This window comes from Liolophura sinensis, chromosome 11 (assembly GCF_032854445.1).
Source record: "Liolophura sinensis isolate JHLJ2023 chromosome 11, CUHK_Ljap_v2, whole genome shotgun sequence".
NCBI lineage: Eukaryota > Metazoa > Mollusca > Polyplacophora > Chitonida > Chitonidae > Liolophura > Liolophura sinensis.
Window position 1 is genome coordinate 23,173,901 of NC_088305.1, and position 15,070 is coordinate 23,188,970.

Sequence of the window (15,070 nt, forward strand, 5' to 3'; positions counted from 1 at the left end):
CTTATATCAGTGACATGTGGTGTGTTAACAGCCTGGATATGTTATATCAGTGACATGTGGTGTGTTAACGGTCTAGACATCTTATATCAGTGACATCTGGTGTGTTATGGGTCGGGCATCTTATATCAGTGACATGTGGGGTGTTAACAGCCGGGACATCTTATATCAGTGACATCTGATGTGTTAACATCCTGGAAATCTTATATCAGTGACATCTGGTGTGTTAACATCCTGGACATCTTATGTCAGTGACATCTGGTGTGTTAACAGCCTGGACATCTTATATCAGTGACATCTGGTGTGTTATGGGTCTGGACATCTTATATCAGTGACATCTGGTGTGTTAACTGTCTGGACATCTTATATGAATGACATTTGGTATGTTAACTGTCTGGACATCTTATATGAATGACATTTGGTATGTTAACGATCTGAACATCTTGTATCAGTGACATCTGGTGTGTTAACGGTGGGAACATCTTATACCAGTGACATTTGGTCAGCTAACGGGCGGGATATTTTGTATCAGTGATATTTAATATGTTAACGGCCGGGACATCTTATATTAGTGAGATTTGGTATGTTAACGACCGGGACATCCTATATCAGTGACATTTGGTATGTTTACGGTCTGGACATTTTGTATCAGTGACATTTGGTATGTTAACGACGGGAACAACTTATATCAGTGGCATTTGGTATGCTAACGACCGGGACATCTTATATCAGTGACATTTGGTATGTTAATCATCCTGATATCTTTACCACTGACATTTCACATGCAAGGACCGGGACATCTTATATCAGTGACATCTGGTGTAATAACGGTCGGGACATCTTATATCAGTGGCATTTGGTGTGTTAATGGCAGAGACATCTCATATCAGCGACAACTATTTTTTTGAATGTGAGCCAGACTAAAATTATGATACTTTTAAAAGCCAAAAGAGAGATTTTCTTAGCCTAATAACGGTTTTAGAACAGCATAAAACAAACTGAATACAGCGTATATATTACAACATTCATTTGGACAGTACATACACATTTTTTTCTTGAGAATGAGTCCCATCTGTCTAAGTAGTAGCTATATCATGTCCAACTAAGTTTGCATTTTGTTGCATTATATTAAAATTTCTGCAAAGCTGACAAGAGCAATGGTGAACATATGCCGTCTAAATACACGCTAAGTCATTTTGTGGGCAAATCGGTAATTTATGCTCATGAATTGAAATAGAACGATCGTCAACGCATTCTTGACTCAAGTCAGCCCTGGGCTGGAAAGGGTGTCCCATTAGGAGAACATCACATAACATTTGATAATTTTTTGATGTCACCCACCATTTTTTAAAATTATACGATGGTGGTCAGTTTTAAGAGAGATGGCAAGTCACTGACGAACTGTGATGTGCAGATGTGGTGCAAGACAAGTTTGATTCAACGAACTTCAGATCGCAACAAATGGCCACACTAACGTCTTTGACAGATGGTTGGCACCAAGATTTAACACAAACTGAGAACGTTCGACTATGCATGGACAGTGGTACACAGGCTAGATAATTTAACGTAGTCCGGGGTTAGCAGGAAAAACAAAGTTTAGCAAATCCAAACACTAAGCTTCACAACTTCAACCTATACAGAAATTATGTTAAATTACCTTTTAACGCAGTTCAACCAGGATAACCCAAATAAACTTGCATGTCGCAAGCGTATGACAAAATCGTTTACTTACCAACAAAAGGACAACCACAAGAACCTCCATAGTTATAACTCAATGATCCCGAGGTCTTGTGAGGTATGTGTTATAGAACTGGGTTTGTAGGTTCACCCGATACATCGGAAATGTAACCCAGCTTCGGCTTTGGATGAAACCCAATCCAAAGAGGCTCAGTTAGGGGCGTGTTACTTTAATCACATGGAATAAATAGTGCATCAGTGGGATACAGTACAATTGGAACATCAGGTCCAGAAGGGCTTCCGATCTCAATCCAGATATCGGAAACCTCTGAGGGGTCTTGTCAAGCATGTTATCCGGCTGGGTCACGATAACGGGCTCAATGAAAGGAAACGCGCAATGTAACCGGACACGTTCAACCTATAGTACACTTTATTGTGGCCCAAATTCTGGCAAGGATTTCAAAACAGAGAAAATTTAGCTGGGGCAATTTAACACAAGTAGAGCTGAACATTAAAAGCCACTTGACGATCTTTTGATTAAATGGCAGTCAGCTAATATAAATGATGGAGCGTGAAAGTGACGCGAGAGTGCCTAGCTTGGACCCTTTGTGCCCAGTCCCCTTATGTTTTCGCTAAGTTCCCGTGAACACTGAGAGCGAAAGGGAGTTCCTCACTTTACCAAGCATTAGGTTTGCTAAGCCCCTCCCATTTTGTTTCCAATTGCGCGCGACTTACCCTCAGTCTGAATCCGGATAAAGGTGACCTTTGGAAGTTCGCAAACGTCTGATAATTTTTTGCAATCTTTAACACTTATCTTTAACGTGTAACCGGAAATCAAGAATAGCTCTTAACTGATGTAGAAACCGTCCGCCTGCAAATAATCCAAATACCAGCTTACAAAGAATTGATCTTGGATCTTGCACATAATTCATCACCAAACAAGAATTAGTCTCCGTACGTATACTTGCAATCAATCCATCAAAACCAACTTGCTAAGAACTGGTCTTGGAACTGGGAAAAAATTTATCAGCAAACAAAAATTGGTCTCCGTGGGTACTTGCAAACAATCCATCAAAACCAACTTGCATACGAAGTAATACTCTCGTGATAACAGATAGACAGTATAGGCCTATAATCTTCTTCAACCGAACTTTGTCCATGTTTGTCAGATTTTTCAAAACTGCTTTAAATGCTACTGGGAAGTTGAATTGCAACCTGGCAACGTTTCACTACATGTATATGGAAATTAAATGGTTAAAATATTCGAATACATGTAATATACGCCCACACTTAATGGTTAAAAGCAAAGAACGTTCGTCTCCTGGGCTGTACGAAAGCTAGAAAGTAACTTCATCCACATCTGCGTACCATACGAGTGATCGCCGTTTATATGTATTTATTTATTTCACGGGTGTTTTACGCCGTACTCAATAATATTTCACTTATACGACGTCGGTCAGCATTATGGCGGGAGGAAACCGGGAAACCCTCTCACAGGTGAAACATTCTTCAGCAAGACGTTAAATAAGAATTGTATAAATAAATCCTACTGTAAGACTTAGAAACAAGTGTTGTTGAGCGTTGTGAGCAGTCTAATCCAGTATTGCAATGGCAAAAAGACTTCAAATGTAATACACATAAAAAATAAGAACAAGACAACACATGCTGTCCCCAACATGAACGGCCTTTAATGGGCATTTTGTATTTATAGCCAGTTGGCTAGTCTGACGTTTTCGTCACTTATCACATGCTATGCTTGTACCTCAGCTTCTTTTATCAAGAATATCACGTTACGATAAGTATATGTACATTTATTTATAACAATGTATTACACTGTGTGGAGAATAAATGAGTACACATTTTCCAATTGTCACGGTACATGTGTGTGATTTATCACAGAGCATGGAAGGGCGCCTACCCTAATTCTTGGACATTTTTTATTTTTTGGACACCTGGTCTGCTTTAACCATTATACGTGTAATTGTTGCAGTAATATTTAGTTTCTTTTTTTCACATGGTTAGTACTTCTGATGACCATCATATTCATATCTTTACTTTCCCCCAAAACTGAGAGGGAAATGTAATTCTTTGCTTTCAGCGCTACTTATATCTGTCCTAAAAATTAGAAAAAATAGGGTAGTGTGATTTTCCCACTTAGGCTTAATTCTACAGTACACTAAGAATCATCGTGCACTATAGTCTCCTTCTTGTTACACAATCACATCTCTGTGCTTTGGGTATACCTTGATTTACGGCGAAACAGGCCATGTCAATTCAGGTATACACGTACGGTGAAACAGGCCATGTCAATTCAGGTATACATGTACGGTGAAACGGGCCATGTCAATTCAGGTATACATGTACGCTTACGCGTATATAAATACAGACAATCCCTGAGAAAATACACGCTGTGTCCTACCAAGGGGCTAAAATAGCATAGAAAAGCTATCTGTACATGCACCTCTGTGATCTTACACGTATATGTGATACGTTCTATGTAATACATATATAATATATCATATGCCAATAACATTTATATATTTTCTTGCTTTCTTTTTTGTACATACATAACAAAATGGCTCACTATAACAAAAATACCTGTATATGTAGGTACTGTGTTATGATGTACAGAAAAAAGAGTTTTAACTTTTGTTTGACTGAGCTACAGTACATCTCCCACAGTTCCTCAAAGCAATCTGAGGCCAAGTTAACTGTACATGCAAATGAAAGTACCATGACAACATATGCCATTTGCCACTATGGTAGTTACAATAACCTTTTACAGTTTTTGCAACAAGACCCAGGACAGTATTTTTATTCTTCATGGTTTTAAATCCACCTAATTCGAAACATCATGCATGAAATATTTTCAAGATCTTACTGACACCACTGAAAAAAAAAAACAGTTGTATAACTCATTCACTTATTTTCATTCTGTGAATGTGTAAACGATAAAAGAAGAACTACTCAGGCCTTATTTTCATTTGGTCTTACTACCATAAAAGACGAACTACTCAGGCCTTATTTTCATTTGGTCTTACTACCATAAAAGATGAACTACGCAGGCCTTATTTTCATTTGGTCTTACTACCATAAAAGATGAACTACTCAGGCCTTATTTTTATTTGGTCTTACTACCGTAAAAGACGAACTACTCAGGCCTTATTTTCATTTGGCCATACAATCATAAAAAGACAAACTACTCAGGCCTTATTTTCATTTGGCCATACAATCATAAAAAGACGAACTACTCACGCCTTATTTTCATTTGGCCATAAAATCATAAAAAGATGAACTACTCACGCCTTACTTTCATTTGGCCATACAATCATAAAAAACGAACGACTCAGGCCTTATTTTCTTTTGGCCATACAATCATAAAAAGACGAACTACTCACACCTTATTTTCGTTCTGCCATACAACAACAGGGGACATCATTTTGTCCCCCAAAGTTCATTTAATGAAAACAAACAAAAAGAAAACAATTCAGTATTATTTCCAAGAATAAAGGAAAAACCTTCACGAGATAACAAATTGTATTGCATCTGCTGGTTTTTTTTGGCTCATCTGCCAAATGTATATCATCACAGATTGTTTATGTACAACTATAAAATTTCTCTCATTAAATCAGTAAATTTACTAAAGTAACACACACTAAAAACCACAATTTCTTTCTCAATTTACACACAAAAAATATCACATACATGCCCAGGTATTGTAGTTAACATTTAAGTACAATCTGGGACTACATGTATGTGAACTTGAACCTGGTTTATATCAAAAGTGTCAGATTTTGTCTTAATCATGATCTTGTATTTGTATGAGTAAATTGTAAGTGGGGCTTTATCCAATTAAACCTCTCAGAGGGATACAGAATGATCAATGAATGGTTGACATTGGAAACAGACCTCCTTGGCTAAAACTTGAAGCCTTGGTCACAACTGAATCAATATAGCATACCTAAAATAGAGTTGAGTCAGTGGAAAGCCTGGACTTTCCTATCTCTCACACCAGCCAATCAGAATCTATTCTGTGTCCCTTTCACATATTTTGATAACCCATCCAAGTGTTTTTAAATCCATAAGGAATTTCTAAAGTTAAGGGTGTAGGAATTGACACCAAGGACACAAGTGGTTTGGGACAATTTACTCATATAAATATAAGACAATGATTAAGACAAAATCTGACACTTTTGATACAAACCACACTGTGCCGAAAGTTCACACACATGTAGTCCCAGATTGGTCTGCTGATCATAACTTAAACTCTTAGGGTACAAGAGCTGGAAAAAGCCTGTAATTCTCAATTTAAATTTTAACTCCACTGACTAAGTTAAAACTGGTCTTGTGAAATCTGCTTGTTTACTGGTTTTTAAAAAGACACATTCAAACATTTAACTCAATTTAAATTTTAACTCCATTAACTAAGTAAAAACTGGTCTTGTGAAATCTGCTTGTTTACTGGTTTTTAAAAAGAAACATTCAAACATTTAACTCAATTAAAATTTTAACTCCATTAACTAAGTAAAAACTGGCCTTGTGAAATCTGCTTGTTTACTGTTTTTTTAAAAAGAAACATTCAAACATCAATAATACATTTTCATCAACAAGCATGTACTTTTAATGTTTGCTAAAACAAGGGTATTATCATATCCTGTTTTGCTACATTATAATTAAATCTTCACATTACTGCTGTCTGATTGGGTAACATATTGCATAACTGCTGTATCATGAAGTCATTTTCTAAAACACAGCAATAATAAATAGGTATTAATAAATATGTGAATGTGTAAACTTTAAAAGGTTATGTTATAAAAGTAAACAAATGACCACGCAAAATACCAACAGACAATTCACTTAAAACTTTCCATTTAATACAAACTAAAAAAGTCAAGCATGTGTATAAATACAAGTATAAAAATGTTACAAAACTAAAATTCAATTGTGTATAGAATCTAAAATTTGCTTAGAAACACCTGTCTAAGTTTGATAGCTCTGTTTTATGTTAACATGTGGATAACGTTGTGCCCAGTCTTCAACGTTCTTAAACTCTATGTGATGACAAAAGGAAACGTCGAAGAATTTCAATTTTTTGCAATTATCCAGAATCCTGTGAAGAAAAATTGCAAATATTCAACCAAAGTTGCCTTTCCTATTCTCGATTTCCATACCATGAACAACAACTGAAATTTAACGCGAGTGTTGCCAAAAGCAGAAACTTTCACCTTGTCCTACAACTTAAGTGTGATTTCCAAGAACAACTTAAGTGTGATTTCCAAGAACAACCTAAGTGTGATTTCCAAGAACAGCTTACATGTAAGTACGATTTCCAAGAACAAATTAAAATCCAAGTGAGGTAATAGATTTTATTGTGTCAGTCTTGCTTGTTTTTTTTCAAATCTGTATCACAGAACATTTATTAACATCTGAATCATTATAATCTCCAAATGTTTCTTAATTTACATCCAAAAATATCACTTATAGGGATGGTAGCCAGACCAGGGAAATATTCCTATAAAACAGCTTCACAGAAATCTACAGCATTTCTACAAATTCTACATGCACATGTATCAGATCCAACAAAACAGATCAAACTTTTTACATAAAATGTAAGAACTTACACCACAGACAAAAGGAGCTTGGGACATGTAAGGCATGGGAACTCACCTCTCTGCAGATGCCAGTGACACTTCTCTAGTGCCCAGTATATCAAGTTGTTCCAAGTCAGGGCATCGCTCAGCTATCATGTCCAAGTCATCATCACACACAGACCTGTAACAGTCACACACAATTACTGTCAAGCTGTTACAAGTCTGGGCATCCCTCAGCTACCATGTCTAAGTCATCATCACACACAGACCTGTAACAGTCACACACAATTACTGTCAAGCTGTTACAAGTCAGGGCATCGCTCAGCTACCATGTCTAAGTCATCGTCACACACAGACCTGTAACAGTCGCACACAATTGTTATCAAGCTGTTACAAGTCTGGGCATTGCTCAGCTATCATGTCTAAGTCATCGTCACACACAGACCTGTAACAGTCACACACAATTATTATCAAGCTGTTACAAGTCTGGGCATTGCTCAGCTACCATGTCTAAGTCATCATCACACACAGACCTGTAACAATCACACACAATTATTGTCAAGCTGTTACAAGTCAGGGCATTGTTCAGGTACCATGTCTAAGTCATCATCACACACAGACCTGTAACAGTCACACACAATTATTATCAAGCTGTTACAAGTCTGGGCATCGCTCAGCTACCATGTCTAAGTCATCGTCACCCACAGACCTGTAACAGTCACACACAATTATTATCAAGCTGTTACAAGTCTGGGCATCGCTCAGCTATCATGTCCAAGTCATCATCACACACAGACCTGTAACAGTCGCACAGAATTATTATCAAGCTGTTACAAGTCTGGGCATCGCTCAGCTATCATGTCTAAGTCATCGTCACACACAGACCTGTAACAGTCGCACAGAATTATTGTCAAGCTGTTACAAGTCTGGGCATCGCTCAGCTATCATGTCTAAGTCATCATCACACACAGACCTGTAACAGTCACACACAATTATTATCAAGCTGTTACAAGTCTGGGCATCTCTCAGCTAACATGCCAATAAAAATAATGAATGAATTCCTTCCAATTCTGTCACTGTTTGTAAAAAGTACTCCATACTCCATATTCATAGTTCCCTCAGTGGATGACTACCATGTCTGTGACACTGTGACTAATTTTAGATGAGCCAAGCTGTCATCACATCAGGTTCAGGATATTTAAAAGTATCATTAAATGATCATTTATCAATAATTGCTAAAGACACAATTTGTTCAACTTTCAGACAAAAGATCAAAATTCATGTGCTACCAGCACGTACCTGTTGGCCGTGAAGAAAAGTTTCTTCAGTTTGGGGCAGTGCTTGGGGAGAATCCTGTAACAGCCAGTGCTAGAACGGAGTGTTGAGCTGCAAACAGAAAGGTCAACTCATCTAAGAAATTGGGAAAGATTGCTGAGAGCTGAGAAAAGATCATCTTGTTAGAGCTTGCAGACAATTAGCTAAGGCACCCTCAATAGGATGAACACGAAGGTGATTGTGGGTGAGCGGTTTCGAAACACTGAGTGGGGTAAACTGTCAAAGCGGACAGGGATTTTACATGCTAAAGGTACTGTGGTTTCTCTCATCAATAAAACTCTCAACCATCATAGACATGTACATTGCATATTAAGCCAAATATTCTTCAATATGGCTTTAGACAGTAACTTAATAAATAACATCCAAGATTTCTTTTATATCCATAGATATGGCAATAAACTGTAATGAAATGAAGGAAACCAAAGGGATTTGTTTGATATGAGTAGCTATGAAGTAGTCACATTTCTTCTCCATTTCCATTTAGCAGTTTCAGTACATGTGTAAGTCAATCTCATGCTGTTAGAAAGTCTACAATTTGTCTGTTTGCTTTACATATCATGCAAAAAAAAACCTAGGCAAATGACCTAAAATTTTGCCCATTGTTACATACACATATGTAAATATTGCCCGTCTTGCACACTGTTACATATATGTATATATATACATACATATATACATATATATATGTAAATATTGCACATTTTCCCTAATTCTGAGAGCTCTGTTGGTTCAGAAAGGTAATTTGATGAATGTTTTTGCAAAGTAGGATTTTACTGGAAAAACGTAAGTTTCAGCACCAAAAGTAATATTTCGTTGTATTTCTCACGACACTGGTTTGCCTCAGGGTAAATATTAGGTCATTCACCTTACATGTAATCCAGGTTCAATATTTTATATAAAACTTTAATACAAAAATAAATATCATTATTTAAGTTTATTTAATAGGAAATTAATCAAACTTAACACAAAACATTTATGTGGCCCTATAAGGTGGATGAAACAATGACATTCAAGCAAAATGTGTTATCTGAAAATGCTAAACTTTAAGCTAAGCACAGTAATTATCATGGTATGGTTACAACATGCGCTCACATCCATCCTAGGTCTATCTCCTCCAGAAGTGGGCAGTTCTCAGCCAAGGCAGTCAGTCCTACCTCACTGAGAGACTTCCATCTCCACACATCCAGAGACTTCAGGCCCCTGTGACAGAGAACTTACAACATATACCCTTAGCCTTTACCTGACCCAAATGGTAGAGAATTTCCAATATGTACCCTTAGACTTTTCCTGACCCAGATGGTAGAGAATTTCCAATATATACCCTTAGCCTTTACCTGACCCAAATGCTAGAGAATTTCCAATATATACCCTTAGACTTTTCCTGACCCAGATGGTAGAGAATTTACAACATACATCCTTAGACTTGACCTCACTCAAATGGTAGAGAACTTGCAATATATACCCTTAGACTTTTCCTGACCCAGACGGTACAAAATTTACAATATATACCCTTTACCTGACCCAGTTGGTAGAGAATTTACAACATACATCCTTAGACTTGACCTCACTCAAATGGTAGAGAATTTACAATATATACCCTTAGACTTTACCTGAACCAGACGGTACAAAATTTACAATATATACCCTTTACCTGACCCATAAAGTAGAGAATTTACAATATATACCCTTAGACTTTACCTGACCCAGATGGTAGAGAATTTAAAATATATACCCTTAGACTTTACCTGACCCATACAGTAGAGAATTTAAAATATATACCCTTCGACTACCTGAGCCAGACGGGAGAGAATTTACAATATATACCCTTAGACTTTACCTGACCCAGTTGGTAGAGAATTTACAATGTATACCCTTAGACTTTACCTGACCCAGTTGGTAGAGAATTTACAATCTATACCCTTAGACTTTACCTGACCCTGACAGTAGAGAATTTACAATATATACCCTTAGACTTTACCTGACCCTGACAGTAGAGAATTTAAAATATATACCCTTAGACTTTACCTGACCCTGACAGTAGAGAATTTACAATCTATACCCTTAGATTTTACCTGACCCACACAGTAGAGAATTTACAATATATGCCCTTAGCCTTTACCTGACCCAGACAGTAGAGAATTTACAATATATACCCTTAGACTTTTCCTGACCCAGAAGGTAGAGAATTTACAATATATGCCCTTAGCCTTTACCTGACCCAGACGGTAGAGAATTTACAATATATACCCTTAGCCTTTACCTGACCCAGACAGTAGAGAATTTACAATATATACCCTTAGACTTTACCTGAACCAGACGGTACAGAATTTAAAATATATACCTTTAGACTTTACCTGACCCAGACGGTAGAGAATTTACAATATGTACCCTTAGACTTTTCCTGACCCAGATGGCAGAGAATTTACAATATATACCCTTAGACTTTACTTGACCCAAACAGTAGAGAATTTAAAATATATGCCCTTAGCCTTTACCTGACCCAGACAGTAGAGAATTTACAATATATACCCTTAGACTTTTCCTAACCCAGATGGTAGAGAATTTACAATATATACCCTTAGACTTTACTTGACCCAAACAGTAGAGAATTTAAAATATATGCCCTTAGCCTTTACCTGACCCAGACAGTAGAGAATTTACAATATATACCCTTAGACTTTTCCTGACCCAGATGGTAGAGAATTTACAATATATACCCTTAGACTTTTCCTGACCCAGACAGTAGAGAATTTACAATATATACCCTTAGGCTTTTCCTGACCCAGATGGTAGAGAATTTACAATATGTACCCTTAGACTTTACCTGACCCAGATGGTAGAGAATTTACAATATATACCCTTAGCCTTTACCTGAACCAGACAGTAGAGAATTTACAATATATACCCTTAGACTTTACCTGACCCAGATGGTAGAGAATTTAAAATATATACCCTTAGACTTTTCCTGAACCAGATGGTAGAGAATTTAAAATATATACCCTTTACCTGACCCAGACGGCAGAGAATTTACAATATATACCCTTAGACTTTACCTGAACCAGATGGTAGAGAATTTAAAATATATACCCTTAGACTTTACCTGACCCATACAGTAGAGAATTTAAAATATATACCCTTCGACTACCTGAGCCAGATGGGAGAGAATTTACAATATATACCCTTAGACTTTACCTGACCCAGACGGCAGAGAATTTACAATATATATCCTTAGACTTTACCTGACCCAGATGGTAGAGAATTTACAATATATACCCTTAGACTTTACCTGACCCAGTTGGTAGAGAATTTACAATATATACCCTTAGACTTTATCTGACCCAGTTGGTAGAGAATTTACAATATATACCCTTAGACTTTATCTGACCCAGACGGTAGAGAATTTACAATATATACCCTTAGACTTTACCTGACCCATACAGTAGAGAATTTACAATATATACCCTTAGACTTTATCTGACCCAGATGGTAGAGAATTTACAATATATACCCTTAGACTTTATCTGACCCAGACGGTAGAGAATTTACAATATATACCCTTAGACTTTACCTGACCCAGTTGGTAGAGAATTTACAATATATACCCTTAGACTTTATCTGACCCAGACGGTAGAGAATTTACAATATATACCCTTAGACTTTATCTGACCCAGACGGTAGAGAATTTACAATATATACCCTTAGACTTTTCCTGACCCAGACAGTAGGGAATTTAAATATGTACCCTTAGACTTTACCTGAACCAGATGGTAGAGAATTTACAATACATACCCTTAGACTTTACCTGACCCAGTTGGTAGAGAATTTACAATATATACCCTTAGACTTTTCCTCACCCAGATGGTAGAGAATTTACAATATATACCCTTAGACTTTACCTGAACCAGACGGTACAGAATTTAAAATATATACCTTTAGACTTTTCCTGACCCAGATGGTAGAGAATTTACAATATATACCCTTAGACTTTACCTGAACCAGATGGTACAGAATTTAAAATATATACCTTTAGACTTTACCTGACCCAGACAGTAGAAAATTTACAATATGTACCCTTAGACTTTTCCTGACCCAGATGGTAGAGAATTTAAAATATATACCCTTACACTTTTCCTGACCCAGACAGTAGAGAATTTACAATATATACCCTTAGACTTTACCTGACCCACACAGTAGAGAATTTACAATATATACCCTTAGACTTTACCTGACCCAGACAGTAGAGAATTTACAATATATACCCTTAGACTTTACCTGACCCAGACGGTAGAGAATTTACAATATATGCCCTTAGCCTTTACCTGACCCAGACAGTAGAGAATTTACAATATATACCCTTAGACTTTTCCTGACCCAGACAGTAGAGAATTTACAATATATACCCTTAGACTTTTCCTGACCCAGAAGGTAGAGAATTTACAATATATGCCCTTAGCCTTTACCTGACCCAGACGGTAGAGAATTTACAATATATACCCTTAGACTTTTCCTGACCCAGATGGTAGAGAATTTACAATATATGCCCTTAGCCTTTACCTGACCCAGACAGTAGAGAATTTACAATACATACCCTTAGACTTTACCTGACCCAGACAGTAGAGAATTTACAATATATACCCTTAGACTTTACCTGACCCAGACGGTAGAGAATTTACAATATATGCCCTCAGACTTTTCCTGACCCAGATGGTAGAGAATTTACAATATATACCCTTAGACTTTTCCTGACCCAGATGGTAGAGAATTTAAAATATATACCCTTAGACTTTTCCTGACCCAGAAGGTAGAGAATTTACAATATGTACCCTTAGACTTTTCCTGACCCAGAAGGTAGAGAATTTAAAATATATACCTTTAGACTTTTCCTGACCCAGAAGGTAGAGAATTTAAAATATATACCCTTAGACTTTTCCTGACCCAGAAGGTAGAGAATTTAAAATATATACCCTTAGACTTTACCTGACACAGAATTTACAAGCCATATCCATCACCTGAATATCTGACCAACAGGATGTTAAGGGATTTACAAGGCATATCCATCACCTGAATATCTGACCATCAGGGTGTTAATGGAATTATGAGGCATATCCATTACCTGAATATCTGACCAACACGGTCTTAAGGGATTTACAAGGAAATCCATCACCTGAATATCTGACCATCAGGGTGTTAATGGAATTATGAGGCATATCCATCACCTGAATATCTGACCAACAGGGTGTTAAGGGATTTACAAGGAAATCCATCACCTGAATATCTGACCATCAGGGTCTTAAGGGAATTACAAGGAAATCCATCACCTGAATATCTGACCAACAGGGTGTTGAGGGATTTACAAGGAAATCCATCACCTGAATATCTGACCATCAGGGTCTTAAGGGATTTACAAGGAAATCCATCACCTGAATATCTGACCATCAGGGTGTTAAGGGATTTACAAGGAAATCCATCACCTGAATATCTGACCATCAGGGTCTTAAGGGATTTACAAGGAAATCCATCACCTGAATATCTGACCATCAGGGTGTTAATGGAATTATGAGACATATCCATCACCTTAATATCTGACCAACAGGGTGTTAAGGGATTTACAAGGAAATCCGTCACCTGAATATCTGACCATCAGGGTCTTAAGGGATTAAAACAAGTGTTTTTTTGTTTTTTTTTTTTTGATTTGTGTTTTACGCCGTACTCAAGAATATTTCACTTATACAACGGCGGCCAGCATTATGGTGGGCGGAAACCTGGCACAGCCCGCGGGAAACTCACAATCATCCGCAGGTTGCTTATAGACCATTTCACATACGGCCAGAGAGGAAGCCAGAACAAGCTGAACTCACAGCGACCGCATTGGTGAGAGGATTTACAAGTAATAACCATAAACCTGCTTGCTTGGAATAAACCCAACCTACATGTACCCTTCAAAAAGGAGCCACCCAACTGTTACAACTTTTATTTGGGGGGGGGGGTATATTTTTGATACATTTTCTCTTAGTTTCTCCATGTGTCCATCACTGGCTAGAATAAATGAAAGGAATTCCCTTATGACCTACATGTACCCTATTTTCCTGATAGGGTTGGATTATACCCAACCAAGAAATTTGCAAGGATGTCCTCCTGCAGACACCAGTATGTGTGCTTTGTTTGCTCATACCTGCAGTTTGTTGCTATCTCCTCCATTAAGGTATCATGTTGAGACAAGCAGATACAGGAACCAAGATTCAAATGTTGCAGCTTTTGACAGCCTCTGAAATGTAAAAGTATATGTAACACCTTAATAACTCCTTCACACTTGGGCTATTCACGCTATTAAACAAAAATAGGAAATGTAAAACAAGTTTCTTCCGACACTGTTCGACTATACTCTTATTTCAGTTTTCATTGTTAGCTCCACTTTTCTCATTGGACAAGCCTTCATCATGGTGATACCTTAGAAGGTGCAAATCTTGTAG

At 37.2% G+C, this 15,070-nt stretch overlaps 1 protein-coding gene across 1 annotated transcript in view; it reads right to left on the reverse strand.

Moving 5' to 3' along the window:
• LOC135478205 (F-box/LRR-repeat protein 4-like) overlaps nucleotides 1-15,070 on the reverse strand; it is a 35,198-nt gene that overhangs the window by 10,004 nt on the left and 10,124 nt on the right. The window contains exons 11-14 of the mRNA XM_064758477.1: nucleotides 14,773-14,865; nucleotides 9,693-9,800; nucleotides 8,565-8,651; nucleotides 7,342-7,446 (exon numbers count right to left, since the gene is read on the reverse strand). Coding sequence (XP_064614547.1) covers nucleotides 7,342-7,446; nucleotides 8,565-8,651; nucleotides 9,693-9,800; nucleotides 14,773-14,865 — 393 coding nt within the window. The remainder of the gene's footprint in view (nucleotides 1-7,341; nucleotides 7,447-8,564; nucleotides 8,652-9,692; nucleotides 9,801-14,772; nucleotides 14,866-15,070) is intronic.